General features: G+C 43.0%; 1 protein-coding gene across 7 annotated transcripts in view; it reads right to left on the reverse strand.

The window, feature by feature from the left end:
- Nucleotides 1-26,856, reverse strand: part of LOC131685589 (FERM, ARHGEF and pleckstrin domain-containing protein 2) — a 261,738-nt gene that overhangs the window by 13,628 nt on the left and 221,254 nt on the right. For 6 of the 7 annotated variants that reach the window (XM_058969433.1, XM_058969431.1, XM_058969436.1 and 3 more), the window contains one exon: nucleotides 2,543-26,340. The exons of the other annotated variant lie outside the window; for it this stretch is intronic. In XM_058969433.1, the coding sequence (XP_058825416.1) occupies nucleotides 14,696-26,340 (11,645 nt within the window). In that variant the 3' untranslated portion in view covers nucleotides 2,543-14,695. Of the gene's footprint in view, nucleotides 1-2,542; nucleotides 26,341-26,856 lie in introns of those variants that run through there. 7 annotated transcript variants of the gene reach the window in all.

A 26,856-nucleotide genomic window follows, 5' to 3' on the forward strand; every position in this document is an offset into this window, starting at 1 on the left:
ATCCGCTATCTTAGATATAAAAATAGCGCAGGCTATTAAATTCCCTTTCACTTTCGATTTTTGGGCAGTTTCCCATACCAAACATACCCATATTGCAAACTTCCTGATGATAAATCATTATAAAAATGTCGCAATATTGAGTTAAGAAACACGATTTATGACAACGAACATAATTTATTTGAACAGAAAGATGTCTGAAGACATTTTTTTCAATTACCGAAAAGATACCTTATATTATACTTAAAAGAAATTTGTTTAGAATTCGTAATAAAAATACTAGCAGCACTAGCACAGCCGATAAACATCAACCTGAATGCACAACCGCAACACAACCGAAGTTTGTTTTCTAGTGTTTCCTTCCCATACTCGTGCACCGGCAAACGAAAATCAAAACCAAAGCGCGGTGCTGTGTAAACGAAACTCGGTTTGGTTTTCGTGTCTCGTTGAAACACAACCAGCGGTAAGACCGCAAACAATGTAAAGGAAACACAAACACGTGTGGACATTTGGTTTACCGTACCGGTACTCAACCGGTATTTTCCCACCTCTGGTTTGTTTACCAATAGTACTAAAATTGAACAAAACGCTTCAAGTCACGTACTGTTCGACATCACTTTCGCTCCGTCGGACATACACTAATTTATAGCCGCTATGTTTGAGTAATCCGGGCAAACGAGTGGATCACAAGTTTGCCTGCGAGGGGCCGCCGCTTCCGATGGCGGGTCGGCGAACACCTTGCCTGGCAGATCCTTGGTCACGGTTATGTCGTCATTGCATATGCTTCGCCCCAAGTGCTAGAGCAGTGTAACAATGGATGTTTGAATATATATGTCAGTTCATTCAACAAATCATCATTTGAAAAACTTGGCGATATCCACAAATGATAAAATATATAATTCGATAGAACAGCTCACGATATAAAAAAAGATAATGAGGATAATGATAATTATTGAAACGCTGTATGGAAAAGCAAAACTTACTGGCAATCATAATAATAATGGCCAAAACAAAACATACGTCTGGTGAATCGCAGTTCTAGTGGATGCATCAACAGAATCCTGTAAAATCTATACTATACTAAAACGTAAGTAATAGACCTTAATTGCAAAAATGAACAAGCACAAAAATTTCAAAAATTAAACTCAAAGGAACTGCGCTCATATTTAGTCGCGCTAAGTGCACTGAGTGCACGCTACTCTGAATCAGGTAATGGATAACAACACATTATTATTATTGCTTAATGCAGTTTTAACCTCATGGGTCATTCACCTGATAAACTACACATTCGTCTGTTAAGCCAAATAACCTTCAATGAGATCACTTAGCAAAATTATGTCAAATGCCCCTCACTTTACGCAAAATTAGGAATTATCCCAAATGACCGTTATTCTGAAGATAAAATAAATTATGCCAAATGTCCATTATACCAAATAATCTTCAGTGTGATCAATTCTCAAAATTATATCAAATGACCATTTTACCAAAAGACCTTATGCCAAATGAGTTTATGCCAAATTGCCCGCTCCCATTCCATGTAATTGTTACAAAATATTGACATTCTATTACGAATAATTCATCGAAAGAAACATCTTTTGACCTCTCGAAAGAAAACTTTTTTCATTGCAGTACCTATAATATCTACAAATTCTTTGTATTCACTTTTTTTAGTGAAGCTTTAAAGTGGAAAAAGGGCTAAAGAATCGATCGCAAGCGCAGCATCAACGTAGTGCCGGACGCGGTCTCGCGGATAGTGGCATCGACTTCGTCTCATCAGAATTCGACACTAACTTGCTACACAAATCCAGGTTCCGATTCATTAATTCTCACCAGCTTAATCAGAAGTTTTTTCTGTGAGGGAAATCACGCAGGACTAGGGGTTTGCTCAAAAACAGAAATTGTGTTTTTGTTTTTTTGGAGCTAGCGTCAATTCGGTGCTAGCTTAGTCCTGTCAGTAAGTTAGTGTCGGATTCTGATGAGAGGAATTCAAAATACACCTTCATAACTAGTTTAACCCACTAACGATTACCTGAATTATTAGCGCTAAACATAGAAATAAAGCTATATGAGAGAGGTGAAAACGTGACATACTTTGTATTGAAATATCAGAACGATACCCAGTTCAAGGAATGGAGTAACACGCGCAAGCTCCCGCATTGAACCATATCAAAAAAACAAACGAAGACAAGGTAACCATACCGTAATAATTTGTGACTATAATTTGAAAATAACTAGAATGTTGATAACACTGGTCGTAGAATTGTGGTGATTTTGCTCTTGTTTTAAAATAAAATGATAAATAGTAACAGACTGAATTCAATGATACGTGATCGGTTTGCATCAGTTGATTTTTTTACGTGGAATAATTGAAAACAAAAGCATGCATTGGTGCATAAATGAATAAACGCATTTAACAAACCGTCTTCACAAAACCCTTACGTACTTCGTGTGCACTAAAAGATACTGATAAAAGATAAGACCACAAACCTGCGGATACGAAAACGTAATGAGATCAGAACGAATCAAGATGAATTGTTCGAGAAAGTTTAAAGTTTCCAAACTTGCTATTTATTATACCATTATGTTATGTTTGTCACTTAATTGGAATCGACCGTGAATGGCTGCTTCTGTTTTGCTTTCTGTTGTTCCATTATCAGCTGAATTTACTGTCTATTTTTTTACTTATTGTGAGTGCCTTTTATTTTGTTTCTTTTTTTCTCTCTCTCAAATAAGTTAAGCTTAAATGAAGGGCTACTCTTCTTGTTTATTAACAGCTGGTGTGGTATGTTTTGGTTCGTTTCTCGGATTGGAAAACAATTTGGAAGGGATGCATTGATGGTGTAATAATCATTTTATGAAAGTTTACTTTTGGCATTTTGCTTCCCTTAGTTCAGTGATACTCTATTCGCTGCTCGCTTCGAATTTCGTTATTATCCGAACCAGTTTCGACATTACAATCAGTTGTTAAACTTTTCAATATAGTCAATATTTGCTTCTGAAAAGAATTCATTCTAACGTTCTTTCTATAAACTATATCAATGTCATAATTGAGATGTAAGAATAAATTATCCTAGAGGACTAAAAAGTCAGTACAAAATAAGTTTTGTTATTCTCGCTCATACGTGTATTTATAAATCGTATTCTTATATTGCGCTGTCGTGTTAAATTTTTCAGTTGCGTTTAAAAAAATACCTGATAATTAGAACCTAGCATAGCGACAACTTTTAATATAATTAAAATTTGGTTTACACATTTATAGGTACGTTAGAAGTAGTCAAACTACCACAAAACACGGATTTTACAAAACGAATAATATAACAGGTAAAGGACGAAAATTTGACACATTTGTTTTACTTTATTATCAGTGGCTGTTAAAGATTTATTTTTCCTTTGAAAAGGTTGCTTCATGCCGGAACAATCAATCGTCAATGTGTAAGAATAGTTTTAAGTTTAATATTCGCTATTTCGACTGATCCACAGGGTTTTTTTTTAGTCAAAATCATTCGATCAATTACCTTAATTACAAAACGGCTATGTTTAGGTTAAAGATACCTTCGGAGAAGATTATGAACGTTTCACTCCCTTTCTTTGAATGTTGTGTTTTTAATGATTATTCTTTCTAGAAGTGAGAAATATTTTCATTTTTTTCGAAGTAGGTATCATGTGATACTTTATTTTATTCTTTAATTTTATTTTAAAACAAATAGATTCAGAGATGCTTCCGATTGAAAGCGTACCGTACCGATTTAAAATAGAACACAAGATTCTAAATTAACCGAGTTTCTAGAAAAAAAAGTCCAAAGAGCTACGAGAGCAGCAAGAAGCTTTGAAAATATTAGAGGAGCAAATGACACCATTAAACAAACAAAGCTGCTCTGGAACCCTTCGTCAGACGAATTAGTTTTCAGGATAACTCCGATGCAAAAGCAAACAGCGGTACGTATATGTACGTAGCTTGAATTTGTTCAAATGGCACTGACAAGTGAATCGAAAGTCAGGCTAATGGGTGTTCAATAAAAAATGAGAATTATTTCAATACCTTTCTGTAATTAAAGTAAAGAGCGCATTTTTTTTTCTCTCCGAGAGATTTGCTCTCTGGACTCCCTAGAAATGGGTGGCATGTTTCTTTTTGCTCGGGTACTGTCAGTTCAATCGAAGATGGCGTCGAAACAGCAAGCATTCCGCGAGCGTGTTGTGCGGTTTTACGAAACGCACTGTCATCGTGGAAAAAAGTTTACGATAGACCACTTTCGAGACGAAAACGTGCCCGTGAGTACAGCTTACCGGATCCTGGCATCCCTGAGCATGGAGCGGAAGGCCGGTAGCGGCCGTCCGGCAAAGATAATGACGAAGAAAAAGAAGAAAGCGTTGAAAAATCTGTTCGACGACAAGGACGGAACTAGTTTGCGTGACGCCGGCTGAAAATATCACTGCTTCCATACATTGATTCGCCGAACCCTTAAGATGGAGGACATCATCTGTAGGAAGAAGAATCAGTTTCCCAAGTACACAGACGAGCAGATAGCGATCGTTAACTCGCAGTGCCAGTGGATGACGAAGAACTACCGCGGGACGTCGTTCGTGCTGGACGACGAAAGTTACCTTCCGCTCTCGAAGACCAACATTCCAGGAAATGACATATTCCAGCGACATGTCGGCAACACCCCCCGAAGTAAAATATAAGTTTTTAGTATAAATTTAAAAAAAAGTTATGCTGTGCATCGCCATATCGAACAGAGGGATTTCAAAGCCGTGGTTTAAGCCGAGCGGTATGACCATCAATCAACAAGTGTACCAGGAGGAGTGTCTTGAGAAAATTCTTCTGCCATTCTTAAAGAAGCATCATGCGGATGGGAAGTACGTCTTCTGACCGGACAAGGCGTCTTCCCATTACGCCAAGAAGACGCTGGAGTATCTTGAGCAGAAAAAGATACCGTATGTGCCAAAAGAAAGGAACCCGACCAACTTGCCCCAGTTCCGTTCCATTGAGGATTTTATCGGCTCTCTCAGTGTCCTAGTGTAGAAACATAATTGGCCGTCCAAGAATACGAAGCAGTTGACCACTAGGAAACGGAATTGTATCAAGAAGATGGACCTCAGTGCCGTCCAGCGCTCTTGTGAGAGTATCGCAACTAAATACAACTGGCACAACACAAAACTACACTGAGAATGTCTAGGAGATGCAAAGGTACAAAATAATGCAGAATATGAACCACAAGAATATACGAGATTTGTGCTTTCTGAATCCCATATAATATATCGTTGACGAAGCTGTATCATGCGCAACATGAGATCATTTTGTGTGGTCATTCACCACGATACAGAGTTTGTATCCTTATCTCCTTGCAGTGCCATCTAAGGTACGAGCAACCTTGGTGAAGATCGGTTAACCAACACGGGTCTAATCTTTGATAGTATGTTCACTGGGAAGGGGACTCCTAATACTGAAGCAGAGCATATGTTCTTCATGTTAGGAGCAGTTCTAAACAGCGTCTGTCCCCGAACGGGTCGACTGAAGGAGAAATGCGGTGCCACGTCACCTGTGTTCAAGATGGCAACACTGTTATGAGTTTGGGTGTCAAAGCTCTGGTATAGCGGCATGCCAATTAAACACCACAAAAATGTAATAATAGATACACGATGAATCGGCAAAGGACACAATAGCTTTAGCAGAAACTCGATACTACGTCAAAACCGTGTTGTAATCTATGAAAGCCGCCCCATTTGAGCTGGAGCTGCAAAAGTTATTGTGGAAATCCATCAAAAAGTTCAACAGCGTGGAACAGTAGAACGAGAATTTCGCTCAATAACTCCAACCGTGAGGGTTGCTAAATGGTTAGGTTGCGTATCTGAATGAATAAAATAGACCCCACGCGTTGTCCTTAGCTTACGCCCATGCAACTCCTATCCCTACCTCCTCGCGGTACTGCCCAAGGTACGAGCAACTATAGTGGAGATAGGGTAACCAACCCCGATGGAATCTATGATCGTACGCAGACAGGGATGGGGGGGGGTTTGCTACGGCAAACCTGGAGCGGAGCGTCTGTTCTCCATGTTAGGAGCGGCTCACAACAGCGTCTATTCCTCATGTTAGGGGCGGCACCCGCATACTTTCCGATGCATTGAAGGATCGCGAATTGATCTAGACGGTAGCGGACGCAACCGTGTGTGGAGCGAGGCGGTCGCGAAGCGAGTGTTATGGATAAGAATGGTTGATCAGATTGTATCAAATTAATTCATGTAACGTCATATAAATAAATAAAAATAAATAAAATAACTCCAACCGTCGAATAACTCGTTCAAGTACCACATCTACTACTGTGACGATGAGAAGGCAGACCATGGAGTGGGTTATGCAGTGCTTGATAAACAGCAGCGACGCACAGGGTTTGAAGTATGTATTGGCTTTCCGTGACGTTTACTTGCATAGGTGTTTTCAGCAAAGTTTCATGGAGTCTAATTCTAACTGATTTGGATTCTTTGAAATTTTACTGAAGACACCTTGGCATTGCCCTAACTTAAAGTCCTATCACAATAAAATCTTTATTTCTTTATACGGAATCGAGTGTAAAAGCTATTGAGCGCACTTTACTTTTGAGCCTTTCTATAGTATTCACACAGTGTCCTTTCCAGCTTTCTTCGCAGCACTGAGCCACTTGAATCGAAATTATGGGATTGTTAATACATTCCCAACAAGCTTCTTATGGTTTCCCTTCACATTCGACCAGTATGTTTTGATCAAACGTAGATTAGGGCATTTAGTTGGATTACTATCCTTAGGACCATAAGCAAGACGGTTCATACCATGCAATCGTGTCCTTAGCGTAATGGCATCTGGATGAATCAGGCCAGAACAATGTGTGCCACATTCAGATAAGATTCAGCAATAATCGTTTTTAGGACACTCCTGTCTATAAATTTCATCGTTTACGAATGTCTTCGATTTCAACCCACAAGAACATATAGCTTGCCATACAAGCTACTTTTGAGCGTTTAAGTCGTTCGGAAGCTTCTTTTCGACTAGTTGCAGCATAAAATTCAGGCCCAGAAAGATAGTGGATTTTTTGAAGCAATATTTTATAGTAAGATTGCGATTTTCTAAATATTAGCGCAATATTGCTCTTTTGCGTGCCAATTTAGACGACGCCATCTTGAAAATGGAAAGCTCTTGTCAAAACAATGTCTACGATTAACGTTTGTATATGTATTGTTTATGAACAAACAAAATCGTATTTAGCGGTAATTTGGTTGAGTAACAATTTTAAAACTGTGTCCAGATGTGCAGTCCAGTACGAACAGCCTTTAAATACTCCCATTTTTATGAAGATTTTTTTATTCGACAATAATTTTTTTCTTCTTCCAAAACATTGTATAACAGCTAGTTTGGAAGACACTATTTATCTGCTGATACTACTGTCCATTGCAATATGACACTTTTGCTGGAAAGTTCGACATTTTTGCGGTAACAAAGTGTTCTGGCCAAAAATGGAATTACATAAACAATAAACATTTTCGTACAATAATTTGACACAAATTATCAAGACAACTTTTGTCCCAAAATTGATATTAACACAAATAAGTATGTTCAGCACCGTAATATGTAATCCGTAGATGCGGTAGAAACCATTATATATAGAGAAAAGGTCAGAATACTGGTTTTATCGTATACCTTCCAACACATACCAATACGGCCTAGCAGTGCATGGTTATGGATCAGTACTCGTTTCTCACGAACTAAACATTTTTGTGAAATAATGGTTAGATTTAGCTGAAAGTATGTTCAGAAGAATTGAAGTAATAATACGACTTATGTTCTGGGCCCTATTATCATAGTCACGTCACCTAGTGACTAGAACAAAATTTCCTTCTAGTCACTAGGTGACATGACTGTGAGAATAGGGCCCCTGGTTAGAAAATTTTAGTTTCACTTGTAACCGCATAGAGGGCGCCAACACTACCTTTTCATAAAACAGCGACAGAATATCGAGATGTTTGGAAGATTAACTGCAAAATGCCTGTTCTACAACTTTGTAGAAGACACCTAATTTCTATCTTTCTCCGTTGAAAAGTTAGTGTTAGCGCCTTCTATGCGGTAACATGTGGAACTAAAATATTCCAACCAAAACATGACTCATACTATTTACTATAATACTACTTAACGTGCTATTGAGTCAAACCTTACCATTATTTCACATACATGTTTAGTTCGTGAGAATTGAGTACTGATACACAACCATGCACTGCTAAGCTCCATGCAAAACTGATTTAGACATACCTTCGTTAAGTTTAATAACTTTTTTTAACAAAGGCGGATCGACTTGCAGTCTTCGACAAAGTTGTAGAAAAATTATCTTTCTTATTTTAATTTACAGTGATTATACGATGCATACTGTGCCACCTAGCGCTGGAAATGCGAGCTAGTGGAATTCCTCCATGTAAATTTTCGAAAAATTCCATACAAACTTCGGGCACGTTGGTCCGGTAGTTAGACTTGTCCTATTTGCTTCAAATTTGGTGCAAGTACTCCTGGTGGGATTAGCAACCGATCCAGAGGTGAACCGATAGGGGTTATTTTTTTCTTGTCACTCTAGTGTGTAGGCCTAACAAACGACAGCGGTCATCATCCGAAGGCAAGAAACGCAGCGCTTATCGGAACGTCTACGATCCTATTGATCCACACAGCGTGGTGGATATTGCAAAATTTTAGCATCGAGCGCACCAACGAACAGTAAAGAGCTTTAAAACATAAAGGATCGCGAAATTCACTGTCGATCTTAAACATGAATACCAGTTGTCGATTAGCCTCATCGATAATAATTATATTATAGAATAGAAGTAACGATGATAAGTTAGCTTGTAATTCAGTGTTACTCCGAGGACTTTATTGTACTCAATACGTTGTAGCTAATTTTTTTTCTCAGATAGTTTTGTTTATTTGGGAGCAGGGAAAAGCCCGCTGGAGCTGAATTTTTTTTTAACTCTCTCTCTCCAGCAGGCATAAAACCTCCTCATCATGATTTCCAGGAATATTATAATCAAAAGGGATGATGTTCCTAGTTCGATGGGGTAAAACGCACCCCCGGGGAAAAATGCACCCCTTGCTTATATCGGAAACAGCTGAAAATTCGCAGAATTTTTTTTTGCGGTAAATTTATATCTCTGCTTCATCAGGGGCAAAATGCCCTCTTTTTTGATTCTGCTGGTTTTTTAATCGAAAACAGAAAAATCATTCTGAAAACCTACTAATTGCATAACCTAAGGCATTTAATAGCATATTTTTGTGAAATCCCGTCAGAAAATAAAACTACTTGCTTGTTCGCCGAGGAGTTTACCTCCGCACAGGTGCGTTTTGCCCCGCTTATTTTTCAAAAGGTAATTTTTATTGATTTTGAAGAATAGGGGTGCGTTTTACCCCATCTTCCCCTACAGCACACACCAGTCACTGCTAGCAATCAGAACGGTTTGTAGTACTAGACAGTCAGACTCCTTACGAATTACGAATCATGTTTTAAGATTGTCAACGAAAAATAGTTTGCCACCGGGACTTGAAATAGCGGCAACGTCATCAATAAACAGCGGAAATAGCAGTGGTCCGAGTGTACTACCTTGAGGAACTTCAGAGCTGAAAACAGTAACTTGACGATGAACGAAATACGATCAAAGCCAGTCGCAGAACCTAGTCGGGTAGCCAAGTTTTTTTCTGCTTGGCAACTAAGGTATCGTGTCCACTGTGTGAAATGCTGATTTCAAATCTGTGTAAATCGCATGAATTTGAAGTTTTTTGCGCATTTATCTATACAAAATTACACAAAGCTCACTAGGCTGGTTTCCACCGAACGGCCAGGGATTCTGACAAGTGCTGATATAATGTCGGTAGGAAGCAAACATTGTTACTCTGAGCGAAATAGTTCCACGATAATTTTCAACGTTACATTTGTCGCTTTTTTGAAAACTGGGATAGCTGAACGATCCATCTAAATATTTATATAGGTACATAGAATCTTCCGCAAAAGTCACCCCAGAATAACTAATCTATAAGATTGCAGAAAAAACTACAGTAATTTTATTTCAGAATAACAAAGAATTCTAACAATGGGATATAAGATAGATAAGTTAAAACGCTAACTGATATATCGAGTGTCCCGAAACTTTTCGGTTTTTGGTTGTGTTGGGCATCACTGTCCGCGGATCAATAGATGGAGGCCGGTGAGTTATCTGCATGTTGTGGATAAAGGGCAAGTTCTTCAACTATAGCTTGATTAATATCTACGCGCCAACAAACAACAAACCCGATAATGTCTAGGCAAGACCTACGGTAAGTGCCCAGAAGATGACATAAAAGAGTGCCCAAAAATCCAATTATTGGTAAGGAGAACCACCATTCAACCACCACCAAATCTCACCACAGCCAGAGGCATGGCTACCTGTAGCACTTCTTTTGTTCGGAAACATACCTGGAGACGCCAGATTGGCGAAACTTGCTCGCATGTCGACCATGTTTTGATAGACGGTCGAAATTTCTCCGATGTCATTGAAGACCTTTCAGATGACTGAACATCTATTTCGACCATTATGAAGTGGTTTATAAGATTGGCGAGAGCCAGACGACTATTGTCTTAGGGTATTATCGAACGAATCGAAGATCGACCAACAAGAGATCATCTGAACGCAGTGTGGCGACAGGTTCATGAGGTGGTCAGAGTAACAGCCACAGAAATGTTGGGTGTCACACGTGAAAGCCATCGGAATCCCGAGTAAACGAAAAACCCATTCTGGATAAATTCAGATAATAAAACATGCGATCTCACCATATGTTTGTGGATTTCACGGCGGCGTCCAATTCTGTGAAACAAAACGAACTGTGGCAAATGATGCTTGAACATGGCTTTCCGCTAAAGCTGATTCGTATGATGCTGGATGGCTTAAAATCAAGCTTCAAAATACCGGGGGAGACCTGCGAATCCATCTAACGTCAGATGAATTGAAACAGAGTGATGCTCTCTCTAATCTATTGTTCCATATAGCGCTTAAGAAAGTGATGTGCAAAACAACGGAAATATCATCATGAGATCTAATATACTTGTTGCCTTCGTCGATGACATCCATATGATTGACGTTGATCGCAGAGCAGTGGAAGAGACTTTTGCGTCTTTTGAAAAAAACAGAAGCAGCGCGAGTTGAACTGACTATAAACTCTAATAAGACAAAGTAGCTGCTAGGGAGCGATACAATTCGAACATTGCTGGTTACGCAATAAAATTCAATGGGGTGCGGTATACGAGGTTGTCAACAAATTCATAAAACTTGAAACACTAGTGACATGTGCTAATGACGTTAGTCAAGAAGGCATTGCGCGCAAGCGAATATAACTCTCTATGGTTTGCGTATCCAGCTAAAGTTCCGTAGCCTATAGACGAGCAAACAACTTACTCTATTAAATCGCTGATACTTCCTGTTGCTCTGCACGACAATCACGCATGGGAACTGAAAGAAGTTGACTAGCAAGTGCTTGGGCTGAGCATGTGCCACGAATGCCGTAATCGGAAACGTTTAAAGTTATACTTATAAGAGAACCTGGAAGAGGTCGTCGACAGAAATAATTCCGGTCATGACTGAGAGCACTCGGATTGTTGGGCCACGATGGTCATGATGACTAGAAAAAGTATTTAAAAAGTTATATTTGAAAATTAAAAACAAAAAAAGGGGTCAATCACAAACGACCGCCCCATGTGTTATTGTAGTTATCCTCCCATTATGATTGAGTTTAGTGTCAATACTGACTATATAACATGGAAGAAAGCTGATTGATTTTTTCTATAACTGAAGTTTACAGTAAAACATGGTTCTGCAAGTGTATTTGTGCCAAATTTTGGAGTGAAAAATCCGGAGAATCGATTGCATATAGAATGGCCACAAGAAACGTGAGAGCTCGTTTTACTAACAAGTCTTGGAAGAAAATTGACTGCAGATGACTAAAATTATTGTTTGTTATGTAAAGAAAGGAATCTATTGGAGATAGTTATCATGATCGCATGAACCGTTTTAATGTATTTTACCCCAATTCTTCCCATAGCCTTAGTTCTTATTTATACTGAGTCCAGCGAATTACAACTTAAATGGTTTTAAAGATATAGACTTACTGTACTACTCATTATATTCACAAAGCGCTGAACTAAACGAAAGGACTTCAAACATAACTAAACTTGACCGTTTTGGTGCTAACAATTAATCGCATTATTTGCTAGTCTAGTCTAGTCTACACATACACAGCCAATACATGTAGAGATCCTGGAAAATTGCAGACGTTCGCCTACAATTTTTCTTGTCAATATTAATGTTTGTGGCACATGTGGTATGTGACACAAACAACAAACAAAATTCATTTAGTGAAGAATTTAATCAACCATTTATTTTGAACCTTGAATAAGGAAGAAACGTGGACAACCGTACCGACCGTTTCAATTTGATGCGGGTTTGAGAAATCGTTGGGAGTGACTTGACTAAGAGGGTTAATGTCACTTCTTTGGTCCTTTCCTGGGATGGGACAGAGGTATTTAACCCTATAACAATTAATCGCATGATTTTGACAAGAACGAACACTGATCGACCCATTGATCTATGTTAAGAGAAGGTTTTCTTGTTAATATCGGCAAAACTTTTCTTTTTCTAACAACGTTTACTTATAGACATCTCTGACTCCACCTTCGCTATTATAATATATAATGTTCTCGTTTCGATACCTTTTTCTCGTCAATTAGCTACACTTCATAAATGCAAGATTCCGTTACAATGTAATATCTAAAATTGTTTTTTTTTTGTTCGATTTAATGTGTTTTGTGAGAATATAACAATTGTTTAGAGCATGCTTTGGCTGTGAATTACTGTTACCTAAAGGCTAATCATGTGTGTTGTCTAAAAAACTTGACCATCCGCTGCGTACCACGGGGTAGGTTGGCATAGTTATCGCACGGGTTTGCTCGGATCAAGGATCGTCTGGGTAGAGCTTAGGCTAATATTCAGCTACATCACATTCGAAATAGAGTATACTTCAGATTTTCGCTATAATGAAGATAACAAACGCCTGAATCTTTTGCATGAATTTTCAGTGACTAGTCAGCGTTTGGGTAACTCTTAAAATCTAGCTGAGATATCTACTAATAAACATATGGGAGTTTTACGGTGTATAACATGGTATCCAACACAAGGAGAATATGCAAACAATACTCTAGGAAACTAAATACTTTTACAAAACACGTACAAGGGGTTCCTCAAGTTACCAAAAGTCATCGGTGGATAACAAAGCTAATAAAGACCGTCGATTTCTGGTCCCAGGTTCAGTTAATAGAGGTATAACGGGAGCGAACCTGCCGTTCGAATTCAACAAATAATTTCGGGCCTTGGTATCTAACGGGGAAATTAAATAGATCAAACGTGTTGGGTGGCAGCTGCGGTTGTGTGTGATCTCGCTTTGCAGATAGTGTACGATAATAATATGTTCTTTCTGGAACGTTATGATATTTTAGAGGCACCATAAAATGTTAGTGCATTGGGCCGGAGTCCCAAAGGTTGCGGGTTCGAATCCTGGCTCTGGGGGAATTTTTTTCTTATATTTTCTTTCGCTTCATTCACCATTTCGATCTGTTTTCCCCGTTGGATACTACCAAAAAGTCTTAAACAACAAAGTTGCCAAGGGTTCCGTAAAGCTTTATATTGTAATTTAAAGTTGCTAAGAGTTCTGAAACGCAGCATGAATGGACGTGAAGTCGTCAAAAATTACGTGAGTACTTCTGTGCAGCAAAGCTTCTTTAGAGCTTAAAATGAACTCTTTGTGACCTTGAAAGTCTCTCGTTTCCGTTTAGTTCAGAACTTTTGGTAGCTTGGATGTTTCATAACTTGTTCTTAGACCCAGTTGTGCGTATACAACTGGGACCAAGTCAAGTAATAAATGGCATGCGGAACAACCCTTTTTGATTCTTGCCGTAGCTGTTTGGCTATTTCGTTCCAGATTTTTTACGTTCGGGGAACAAAATTAAGAGCGCCGGTGGAACCAAATTATGCCTCCCTTTCTGAATGACGAAATTCTGCCATTCAAATTCGTCAGAAGATAACATAAATAGTTGGGCAAGATAGATAATCGCTTAATAAAACTAGATAAGGTTTTGAATCATTCAGTAAGAACTGCATAGGCCATTCTACGAACTAATAGCTCGCGGGGTACGAACTAACAAAAACTTCCATGCACACTATACCTACCACCATGATACGGGAATGTTCGATATAAATTCTTACTTGAAACTATTTATCTAGATGTATATTGTTAAACTTTGATTAGAGTGAAGTAACAGCTAGAGTATATTATTTTTATAATCCACTAATAACGTTTCTCTTTCTCTGTTTAGCGCTTAAAATCTTCAACCCACTTATGTAACGACATATAGCTTAAACGTTGTTGCTCTCTGTTTAAATTTTATTCTCGTGCTCTCCGTCCGCTCTACCGTTGCCACCCGCAGATGAGAACGGAGAACCACACTCGATGACGTTCAGTATAAAATCTCACTAATAGATAGCGCTCGGGGTATTCCTCTTTCTCTCTTTCGTTAGACTTGCTTCATCTCTCCCGCCTACTTCGATTCAGTATCGTTTGGATTTCGTAAGTGATTTTAACTGTCAATCATCTCAGTCTTGCAGCGGTGCCCCCTTAGATTGCATTATACTCAACCTCTTCTTCGTCTTCCTCTTCCTCCAATCCTTGACCTTCCACAAAAATCGGAGGCGGCAGTGCCCTTAGATCAAAACCAGCCGTCTCGCCGACTCGTGCTGCATCCGCACCACCGTGTTCCTTCTCCACATACCGGTGCCGATCCTGCTCCATACGCCTAGCATACGAACAGGTCGTCGAAGATGACTCATTCTCGTAGTCGGACAAAAAGTCCGGATACGGAATCTCCACGTTCTTTTGATACCGAGCACCACCCACCAGTGCGTGTGTATAGCCCGCCGCGAAGCTATCCTCACTCGAATAGCAAACATCATCCGAGAGGCCCGCTTTCGTCTCCGAGCAGCTACCACTTTCCGGTGTGTACTGAACTCCCGTGTACTCGCAATCCGGATCGTCTCGCTTGACTTGCCGTTTCCGCTGCCGTACCGGTTTCACCGGAGGCGAAGGCGTGTCCGACTTGTACAGGTTCGGGTTGGTGATGTGTCCCAGCCGATCGTACCGTGGGAAACCCATCTCGTCAACGTTCTCCATCATGTCCAACCCTTCGAACTTGTTGGAGTACGACGCACTCGGATAGACGCCACCGCCATTCTTGCTTTCGCGTTCGTCTTCCACGCGATACGTCTCGTCTTCGTAGTCCTCCGGTAGTTGCTCCAACTCTTCCTCAAAGTCCGGGTAACGATGGTAAGGGTGTTGCTGATCAATCACATCGGACCCACCGGATTCAATCTCTGGGAAGTAGCCTTCTGAACACTCGGAACTTTCCTGATGTTCCAGCGGTCGGTTGTCCAGCCGGCTCTTCTTCAGCGGAACCGTTCGTTTTTTCCTGTAACCTCGTGAGCGTAACTTCGGATCCTGCTGTCGGAGATCCATCGAACTGTCGGTATCGTTACCACTGGGTGGGCTCTTTGGGGCAAGATTACGCGGGATAGACGTTTTGCGAGGAGGTTTCTGAACGGGCGGTTGCTGCATAGGTTGAATCGGGGGAGATTCCGAGCTAAGGCTGCTTGAATAGTATGGCGAACAGCGGACGAGTTTCTCCGGCCGGGGGAACATGGGCGAAGAGTTATCAGTACTCGCCGTAGCTTCGCTACTGTGGGTTGTCGTGGATGAACTGCCCATGTTTTCCTCTACGATTTTGTTAAGATCCGAAGAGACCAGGTGTTCGTGGAATGATTGACTGTGGCGCATTTTGGTGGACTTGTACTCTCGGATTTGTGACTTAGATAGGGTTTTATCGTCATAGCTGTGATGCTTGGCTAGGGGTTTTTCGACCATGGGAACCGAACTGCCCGACGGGAGGGAGTCTCCCCGAGGTGGTTTCGATGGCGGAGTCGACGATTCCTGGACTTGATAGCGTTCGGAGAGTGGTTCCGATTCGGAGCAATCTTGACTGGCGTAGCGTTGGGACATCATCTCCAGTGTTCGCCGTCGGTTAACTATTGGTTCGGGTTCTGGTTCAAACTGGGGCTGATCTCTAGATGCAGACGAATGAGGAAGAGGTTGATCCTGAATTGGAGGTGGTTGTGGTTGAACTGCTCGCTTCGGAGACTTTTCGATCATTTCAACTATTTTTGGTGGGATTTTTACGGTTGATTTTGGGATTAAATCCGGTATTGGCGGCTTGCTTTCGACTTCAGGAGTTACCACCAGTGGTGGAGTGGTTTGTTTGGGTTTTGGTTTCGCGTGTACAGCTGGAATATTTTTCTTGTCTTCCAACAGAGGTTTTTTAACCACCTTCGGTGGTTTAAGTGGTATATATTCGAACGTTGTCCGATTCATTGTTCTATCACCTTTCAGTTCGATGTGTTTCAATGCTTCTGCCTGAGCAATCAGTGTATTGCTGCTACTAGTCGACCACTCCGTAATAGTTTGAGCCATTTCTGTCAATGTCAGTGTCGTGTCGTCGCTCTTCGTTCCGGAAGAGAACTTATCCGTATCAGAATTACTAAACGGTTCGTACCTAGGACCATCCGAGAGATTCTCCAGCGAGAATCGCTTGTTGTTGTTACTCGAAAGACTTACACTTTTCTCATCCAAACTTTCCGTAGATTTATGAACCGAACTTACGCTGCTTTTGGTGTGATTCGACTTTTCACTTTTTGCATTACCCGAATGGTTAGACACCGCCGATAGGCTATCCGATCCGGATAGATTCGCATACTGTCGCACCGTGTTGGTACCGGTAGACCACTCAGAGATGCTAAGACCAATCGAAGTATCCTCCGAATGCGAACTGTGGGTGCAACGTTTCTGCTGCAAACCCATTTTAACCGTACCATCAAGATCGGTACCGAACGAGCTGGTTTCCTCCTCGGAATGACTGCTATGGCTACACTTTTTACACGATTCGTTGCTTAATCTTCGTGGCTCCAGATTTCGACGCACCGTATCTTCCATGTAGGTTGTACAGGAAGCTGACAGCATGTCGTCAATCGAAGTGTCGGAATTGTTGGAACTACGCGAGAATTTATGTTGAATTGTGAGATCCGACAAAGGTTTACTATCGTCAGGGGATATCTCTATCTTCACCGTTCCTGGACCAAAGACTTCGTCATTCAGGAAGAAATCGTCATCGGTGATGGGACTCAGACTCTGCGGGGACTTCGTTGGTTGCGAAATAATTACACGATCGGGAGTCGTTTCTTTCCCGATACCCTGATTCGAAAACGATCTCTGACTTGAACAAGCATCGAACGTCGTACGTAGACAACTGGCCGGTCCTAGAGCGCTACTGAGGCAAGTGTTGTTATCGTAACCTTCATAGGTGACCGGTTCGTTCAAGTGGGACGTGCTGCTTTCGTAGGGATCCACCATCGGCAAGGACGGGGAAGCATTTGCATTCGATTTGATTTGGATGTTGGGTGGCCGATAATCACGCTTTGGAGGTTCCGGTGCTTCATCGGGAACCTCAGCGTAGTCAGGATCGGAATCATCATCCCCGGTAGGTTCCGTATAGGATTCCACCATGACCTGGGTAGGATGTTGGATCTCACTAACGCGGAAGGTTTGAACGTTCTCGACTATAGGTATATCCAGCATACTGGAAGGTGGCGTTGGCCAGTTATCGGACTCCTGAGAATGACCGGTCGCTGCCGATCCAGCCCAGTAATGCTTCGGATATGGTTTGTCGGGATGAGGCGGGATAAAATTTGGATCATACTTGTCTACGGGTGTACTGTCGTAGGGGATTTCTGGCAAAGGCCAATCTTCCGAATCTTGACTACCTCCAGCAGATAAGCACTGTAGATTCGGTTTCTTATCCCGTTTTTTACCGCCATCTGTGACATTGGATACGGTGAAACGTCCATTCTTCACTACATTACTCTTGTAGATTTCTGAAAGGCGCTCGGCCGCAGCCGAGTCGCAAGGAATATCGGGCATTTCTGCGGATGTTCTTCGATCGGCATCCGAAATGTAGGCCTGGTTCGAATTAGAATGCAAATCGGAGCTCAAACTGGCCTGGTGCTCGCTGGAGATCGCTGACTCATCGTGAACGCTAAGATCTTCCAGACTGGATTTCTCAGCTTCGATATCTTCAGCGCTGGACTTTTCAGAATTCGTACTTCGCTCGGAGATCCTCGATAAAGTTCTCCCAATTCCGAAACCCGTACCGTATGCTACCGGGTTAATGCTGATTCCCAGCGAGGAGGTCATCTCTGGGTAACCGAACGTTGCAGGAAAGTCGTTCAACTCATCTTGGAAGTCGGAATCGCTCTCTTTCTGCTCATCCGGAGATGATTCCTTCTGATCCGGAGCTGCTACCCGCTGAAGCTCAATAGTTTCGGTAGCAATGTCAAAACTTTCGTAGCTTTCCTGATCGGGTGGAATCCAGTTTTCTTCTACGCTGGAACTACCAGAACTTTCGATTGGAAACGGCTTCCACGTCGATACAGCTTCTTTTTGTTGTAGATCACCTTTCCGCTGGGCAGCTCCAAGTGATCCTGAACTGCTTTCGGTCTCGAATGAACCCAGCGATCCTTTCGATTCTAAACTGGATTTAGACTCCAGCGAGCTCCGATCGCCATCGGCGCTCAGTAACTTCAATGTTCCTGATTTTAGCTCAGCCGTTGTCTGTTGTTGTTGCTTTTCATTCGGTTGAGCGGTTCTGCAAACTTTTTTGTGCATTAAAGTTGTCCGTACGGGTTTCACAACTTTTGGCCTTTGAGTAGCTCCGTTGTCCGAGCTGGACTCACTCTCATCCCGCTGGAGAATTCTAGCAATGCGATCTTCAACCGTATCCACATCCAATTCCGACCCGGAACCTAAATCTACCGGATGCTGCTTCTCAAGCGTTGGCGATATTTTCTTGACAGAACTCTTACCGTCATCAGTTTCCTCCATCTTCAGCATAGCTTCCCGCAGTTCATTGCACTTCAGGTGGTCCAGGGAGTCCATGTCTTGTGATATTCCCAAAGGTCGGGCAATCGAGCAACTCAAACTAGACTCTTCATCGAGGGATCCTTTACCGCGAGGAGTGCCGGAGTCATGTCGTACGGGACTATTGTCATTTTCACGACTGGATCCGGTATCGGAGCTGCGAGATCGTTCAATGGATAACCGGAGGAAATCTCCTCGCCGTTGAGAAGCTTGTTTACCTGGAACTTCCTCCTGGACAATTTTCGGTTCTTCCTTGGAAACAGATTTGTCTTTTTTAGATTTTTCTGGGATCTTTGGAAGAGGTCGATCAAATGACTTTGCATCCGGAGCCGGTTTACTCTTTACTTTTTTCTGAATAACTGTGATATCCGAGGTCGATACCTCAGACTCGGGCATAGTAAAGTCTCTGATGTCATCAAACGTAGCTTGCGTTTCGAACTTGTGCACCTCATCGACTTCCTCATTCTCCGGCTGTCCTATTCCATCTGTTCCCGTGTATTCTTCACTTTCGATGGTTACCCAAGAAGTTGTTTCATCGCTTCTGCTTCTCTCCAGATTAAGCTTGCCCATTATTTCTTTTCTGCTTGGTTTCTCCGGAATCTCCACTTCTTCTAAATCCTCTTCCAGAGACGGTTCTTCGTACTCGATCGTGGGAACACGACAATATGGGTAATAATTTTTATGATCCGCTTTCATTTCGCTAACTTCGGTCAACGATTCCTCGCTACCCATCTTAGTAGGCTTACGATCTTCAGTCTCCACGAGTGCAGTTCCATAATCCAGTGTTCTCTCCTCGGACCGTCTCTTCATCAGATCTAGTGTTCGACGTTCCGTAATGATGTCCTGCATATCAATTTCACCGGTAAACTCATCCGGTTGTGAGTGCGATCTACGTTCCATTGCTGGAGCCTTGTCCTTCTCATTGCCTAGATTGGCATCCAGGCTTTTGCCCTTATCGAATCGTGTGCGATCGTCCGCTGGTTTACTGTCGTTGTCTGTAGATTTTCGATCACGTTTACGATCCGCGTCGGATGGTTCGACCTTCGGTCGATGAACATCAACCTTCACCACTTCCTGCTTTCTACCGTGTGCACTACCTTCCGAATCCGGCGAAGTATTATCCCCGCAATGATCAACGTAGTTCTGGTCTAAACTTCGTGTTTTATACTCTATATCCAAGTACTGCGGTTCAGTCTTCTTCTCCAAACTTTTCGACTTGCCTTCAATCCTTTTATGCACCACCGACCCCTCGATCTTCTGTTTCAACTCCTGACTTCTTGACAACTTCGTGGGAGACTTTATAACTATACTGCTACTGTCATCGGCGTTGCCATGTTCCGACCTGTCCGAATGGTCATCGAACGACTTGCTGCGATCATCGAAACTGCGACTGGCTTTATCCAGCTTCTCAACGCTTTTCTGATCTTCAAAGCTACGACTAATCTTTGCTAGTCCGCAATCCAACTTCCGGGGAGCCTTCGCGATGAACACAAGATCCTCGGGTTTAGACTTAACTTCCGCGTCGATGATAATCTTATCTCCTTCGGTTTTTACCGATATTTTGTCCTCGGATACCGGAGGAAACTGCGGCAATTGATCCTTCACCGGGCTTAACATGGTGATCGTTTGCTTCATCGCAGATTCGTACAGTTTCTGCTGCCGTTCCTTGCGGCGAGCACGTTCCATTTCACTTTCTTCTACCGATTTCTTCTCCTTACTTCCCAACCGCTTCAGTTCCATTTTGTCTAGGGATTTCGACTTTTCCTTAGTACTGCCCTTCTTCCCTAGAGATTCTTGACTCTTGGTACGCAAGATATCATTAGGAGAACTCTTCTTAACATCATCCGAAGCCCGTCGCTTGGGTTGAGGAATCTTTTCCGATCCTTTGGGACTGGTTGATTTACACTTTGGCTTCACAGCTGCAGTGCCGCCGGTTGGAGTTTGTGTACCGCTCTCGGTTTTCTGTCGAATTTTCCCGGTACTTTCCACACTGCTGGCACGACTGATCGCAGGCGAAGTTTTGATCGAACTGTTTCCCGAACTGAACGGCTCAAACTTGTACTTCGGAATTTCCAGAATTAACTGATCTCCACTCTTCAGTTTCGTCTTCGTTTTACGTTTCTCCTTAATTTTAACTCCTTGCAATTCAATTTTTTCAATATATTTCAAACGATCCAGCAGTTCCAGCTCGTCATCGTCTATTTGAACCATTCGAATCTCCTCGTCATCGATGGTGGATGTTTTTCGGGAAGCTTTCGAATCAGTAACAACAATCACATCACCGCAGGAATGGACCGACTCGTCCAACTCCTCTTCGATAATTTGGTCTTTCTTCTGCAGTGGCTTGACCTCCAGTACTTCCGCTTCTTCTTCGTCGTAACCCACGGTGTCATCCTTGGAAGAGAACGCATTCATCGGGGGTAGCTTGTGAAGAGATATAACGGGTGCGTCTAAGCTTTTTGCACGACGACCGGAAGTGGGTGAATCTTGCGTCGCCCTCTGCCGTTGAAGTGATGCAAAAGCCGATCCTTCGCTTAGATTTAAGCGGGCGTGAGCGAAAAGAATGGGGGCATGTCCTTTCGAGCGCATCACGATCGACGAATCGATCATTTCTTCGATGAGTTTGGTCTTCGATGGAGACAGCTTGGATTCTCCTCTTTTTGACGTTCCAAGCAAATCGTCTTTCGATTTTTTAGCTATATCCCTCCGCAAAGTTTTCGCAAAACCCAAGTTGTCCTCGTGAGCCGTTTCGTAGATTTCGTCGTCCGTGCGGTGAAGCTCGATAGACGACTCGATGATGGGTGATGGTATGTTCTCGGCTTTGTGGTACGCCTTGGTAGACTCCTCCCGCTTCGCCTCATCTTCGGAGCTAGGAATCGAGAAGGATCGCTCGGAGATTCTTCGCAGTTCCGTGCTGGTCATTTGATGGGTACTAAGATTTGGTCCGGTATGATAGCGGCTCTCCAGCTCGGCCAGTTTTCTGCACTGCGGTGGTGATCCTTCAATCTCCGTCGAGCTCATCGTCTGTCCCCGGGCCCACGCATTGGAGGCCATTTTGCTGGATTCGTGTTTCAGAATAGGTTCGATTTCTTTTCGCGATTGAGGCGGGGAAAATTCCAGCTTCGTAGGCATGGCTTCCGCAGAACCGAAGACATCGTCCGAATCCAAGCTTTCGTCGTCGGACGAGAATGATGTGATGCGTGTTTTTGCGTTCTTCTTGCCCTTCCCGGTCTTCGTTTTCACCGGGGCCATGCGTGGTTTGATTACACGTTTAGGTACCGAGAGTTCAGCACTTTTCTTTTCAATCTGGTACGGAAGCTCGACTGGCTTCGGTTCCAGCTTCTTGTTCGGGTTACTTTCCGTTCGGGAACTCGTAGCCGAATCACTTTCGATTTGACTAAGCTTGTTGTTGAGTTGTTCCAGCATCAGCGGGTCCATTTTCTTTGTTATGTCCCGCTTCGGACTAGTTAGCTGGATAGTTTGAACTGACTTGTCTACTTCTAGTGTCACGGGATCCACTTTGGATAAGTCGATGTTTTGGGTAAACAGAAATCCTTGACCATTGTCCGCCTCCTCAACTTCGTAGTCATCCTGTACGCGAAGAGTATTTTCTTTCTGGGCAGCCATGTCCCGCATTTCCATTTTTGGGGACTTGGGTGTTTTCGGAGATTTTGGACTCTTGGGGGATTTGGGACTTTTCGGTTTCGGATATCGGTGCTGTTTCTCTAGCAATGGAGAAGGAGCCGTTCCGTTCATTATGTGACGTTTGTGCAGAACGTACGGGATATCATCTTTGAGCACCTTATGCATCCGACGATCGTAGTCTTTGAAGAAGCTTTTGGGAACCTCGAAACCGTTCGGCGGTAATTCCATCGCCGTCATGTTCATGTCGTAACTTTGGGGAATTTCGAAATGGCTACCGTGAGATTTACACAGAGGTGGAGCACTTGGAATCTGTTTGTAGAGATATTCTTCCTCGCTTGAATCGGCCGGAGTAAGATCGATGGATTTCTGGTGCATTAGGGTGTGACGGCGGGAGTTCGGTCCCAAGCGAGGTCGATTGGCCAACGAGTTTGGATCCGATTTGGTACGTTCGACAGTAGCGTGGGTATAGGTTAGGACACCCGGGATCGGTGTATCCAGGATCAATTTTGGATTGTATTCTTCGAAGTGTGTTTTCGCCATTAATTCTTCCTTGCGGGTTTGCTTCGGGAGAGCATGGGGAGATTCGATCTTCTGTTTGTCAAATTCGGATAACAGTTCCGGAGTCAATGGATAATCGGGACTTGTTTTCGCTTTGGTCTCCACCAGTATGGCGGTGGTCGGTGTTTCGTCGTTCATACTGCTGGTCAATGACTCAATTTTCTCTTTGTCAAAGCTGAAGATATTCTCACTGTCAGATTTTCTGCGAAAAGCGCGCGTACGGTCAATCCGTTGGCTATCACTGCTGATCGTAGTCGGTAGGCCTTCGATCTCTTCTGGCCAGATGTGTGTCGCTTTCGGAAGTTGCTTATCGATTGGTTTTGGCATCGCCTGAGGCCCCACCGGGTCGGGAGATTTGAACGATGGGTAACTACGAGCGTTGCGATCTAGTTCCACATTTTGCAGTGAAATTGAAGTCACGTGCGAGGTTGTCTTTGCCGGTGGCTTCGACTGGGCACTAGGGAACGTCGACGAGTAGATCTGATTATCGTAAAAGCCGGTACTGGCGTTTTTGGTTGGAACTCCACCGACTTCACCGGGAATATTGTCGTGGGAATGAACCTTCGCTCGAGAATATATCTCATCCGATTCGACATCCTCCAGTTCGACTGCCTGCTCGGTGGCATCGTAGTAATCGCTCTTCGATTCTTGGCTAGAATTTCGCGAACTGCTATCGAAGCGTTTACTAAGATATTTCGCCTTCTTGCTCGTAGTCGTCGGCATTTCGTAGTTTTTCGTTAACAGGATATCCATCCCGAAGGAGTCTCGTGAATCCTGGCTAGATGTTCTAGAGTTAAATCCAGATCCGGATTTACTTTTCAGAGTCTCGCGGGACTTCTTGTTACTATCCGTGTGGTAGACGCTATCTTTCGATTTCTTGCTCGAATCACTGCTTTTCGACAACTTGGATTCGTAGCAATCGCTACGTGACTCCGGGCTGGATGTTCTAGAGCCCATCGCTTTTTTGAGCTGTTTGTAGAAGTTACCATCAGATTTAACACACAGTTTTTCCCGTGGAAGATCTCGTGGATCCTCCATAAGGAACATATCGTCCAGGTCGTCGATATCTGCCGTACTTTTGGATTTAGTCTCCAAACTGGAACGATATCTGGCGAACCGCGAAAGGTGGTGCGAGTGATGTTCGGAGACACTTTCGTCATCCGTAGGAATGTAGTTCCCAGAATCTAACGAACAAGATCGCGTGTGAGGTTCATCTTTCACCCTGTAATAAATGTCATCATCGGATTTCTCCAACAGCTCATAGCTGTCATGTGAGATATCATCCTGGGATCCGTATTCAAAGTTAGAATAGAAAGTCCCATTATTACGTTTATAGCTGTTATGATCAATCGTATTGTAAGTCGTACCGGGGTAGCTGGACGAATAGACTTTTCCGTCGGTGCCCAAGAACTCCTGGCCTATATCCATGGAGTGATTTTTCTGTATGTACATCGAGTGGTGAGAGTCATCATATCGCGTTACGGGACTATCGATACGGTCAGAAGTCAGAAATTCTCGTTCAAGTGACGAGAAGTCCAGCCTTCCTGCCGCATCGTAGTTGTAATCGTACAACTCCTTGCACGAGGTACTCCGCCGCCAAATATCCTTCCCAATGCCATTTGCGTCAGTCGGATAGCCACCCGTATAGTCGTCTTCGTACTCTTCCTGATCGTCATAGGTACCCTTGTACTGAACCGTGGAGTAAAGATTCGCGTTAGACAGCTCGTATTCCAACCGTTCCGAAGACGTTTTCTTACTATTCATACCATCTTCCTCGGCATTCTTCAGCAAGGTCGAATAGTGAAGATAGTCACTGGTAACCTTTGAGGAATTCGGAAGATTACTAAGCGAATGATGACCGATCAGATGATGTTCTGCTCCTCCACCACTATAGGAAGAATCTAAGGAATCGATCTTTGCCAATTCAGAATTACGGGGCAACGAGTGCGAAGTTCGTGGATGCACTGGTGGTGGAAGAGACTGCGAGTAGCGTTCGTCATCATCGGTAAGTCCATTTTTGTGCGTTATAGTCGTGGCTAACGAGTGAGAATTTGGCGAATGGGAGTAATGTGGCTGGCTATGACTGTGACTGAAGTAGTCCGACGTGTCGGAGTACCGATTAGCGCCAAAATATTCGTCAAAGTGGGTTGAAGATTTGGCGTACATATCGCCGTTGACATAGTTGAGCTGACCTACACTAGAGGCGTTTACATGACTACTTATGTTAGTATGGCTATTGTAATTTCTAATGCTATCGTCTATGAACTCGTCACTGAAGTGTTTACCGGTATGATGAGCTGTATTGGCTTGTATTGGTTGTGATTGTTGCAGCTGTTGTTTTCTGGCTTTGCCTTTTCTATTCACCGTTGCATAAAGATCGTCACTGACGACGGTATTGCTTATAGCATTATTCATCGAAATGCTGGATGCGGCTCCAGTCATCACCTTGATCTGGGTTGCCGTAGCGTAGCGGATGTCGATTTCGTCTTCGTCCTCTTCGTCATCATCTACGTACGTTGACCGGATGGCGTTTTCATCTAGCACCTCGTCCATAATTTCTTCTTCATCTTCGGCAGCACTAGCGCTCTCCCCACCGTTGACCATGATACCGATGGTGACTTGTCGATCAGATCGTTGGCCACGGCGGTAGAGATCGTTAATGTCCGAGTAGATAATGTTATCGGCAATATCGTCCGACAGGTCGGTACCGGTGCTGACCGACTTAGACATCGAATAGGTACTCGTATTGTTATAACGGGCTAGTGTGGCATGGTGGGATTGAGAGCTGCTGGTTCCCGATTGGCCCATGTGGCCCGCTGCCGGCACTGCCGAAGAGCGCCTGATGTGGATGTCCGCCGCCGGCGATAAAACACTCTCCCGGCTGGTGGAGGAGACCGTTGTCTCCCCCATAGAACTGCTGCGATCCCCCGGTTGACCCAGCGGCCCGGCTGAGGCCCGACGCTGCTGCGGCTGCGTGGTATATCTGGGGTTGCGATGAATGTAACTGGGGGACATAGTGGCATAGAGGCGGTGGCTCAGACCTGTTCCGTCGTGCGTCCGAGTGTCGGTTGGTGTTCGTTTGTAAAGGGAACAGTAGACCGATGGATACGAGGTCACTTTATTTTTATTTTACACTATTGATACACAACTTAACCATGCGGAAAACGAAACGATTCGGTAAACGATTTGCAAACGGTACGTCTAGTGTCAGGCTGTTTGGCGTGATGGCTGTTAATTTTCGAATGCTGTTTAGCATCGTCAATAGAGATAACGTATTACTACGCGTTACTCACTTTACCTATGGGCAACTCCACGCAAAATAAAGGAAATAATATCAAACTTGAGTCGACTTTTATTTTTGATTTTTATCACCCAGACGGGATAGGGAAAATTTCACGGTAGTTTGGGCAATTCTATTATATGGATATTTAAAAAAAAGGGGCCAATGAAAAATAATAAACTGTAAAAACTAAAATTTATTCTGTTAACGGCTCATTGAATTGACTTCAAACAATAAATTTGAACCAAACTAGTGCGTAAAGCAGTTAAGGAAAGTG

The sequence above is a fragment of the Topomyia yanbarensis genome, chromosome 2, assembly GCF_030247195.1.
Source record: "Topomyia yanbarensis strain Yona2022 chromosome 2, ASM3024719v1, whole genome shotgun sequence".
In the NCBI taxonomy this organism is placed as follows: Eukaryota; Metazoa; Arthropoda; class Insecta; order Diptera; family Culicidae; genus Topomyia; species Topomyia yanbarensis.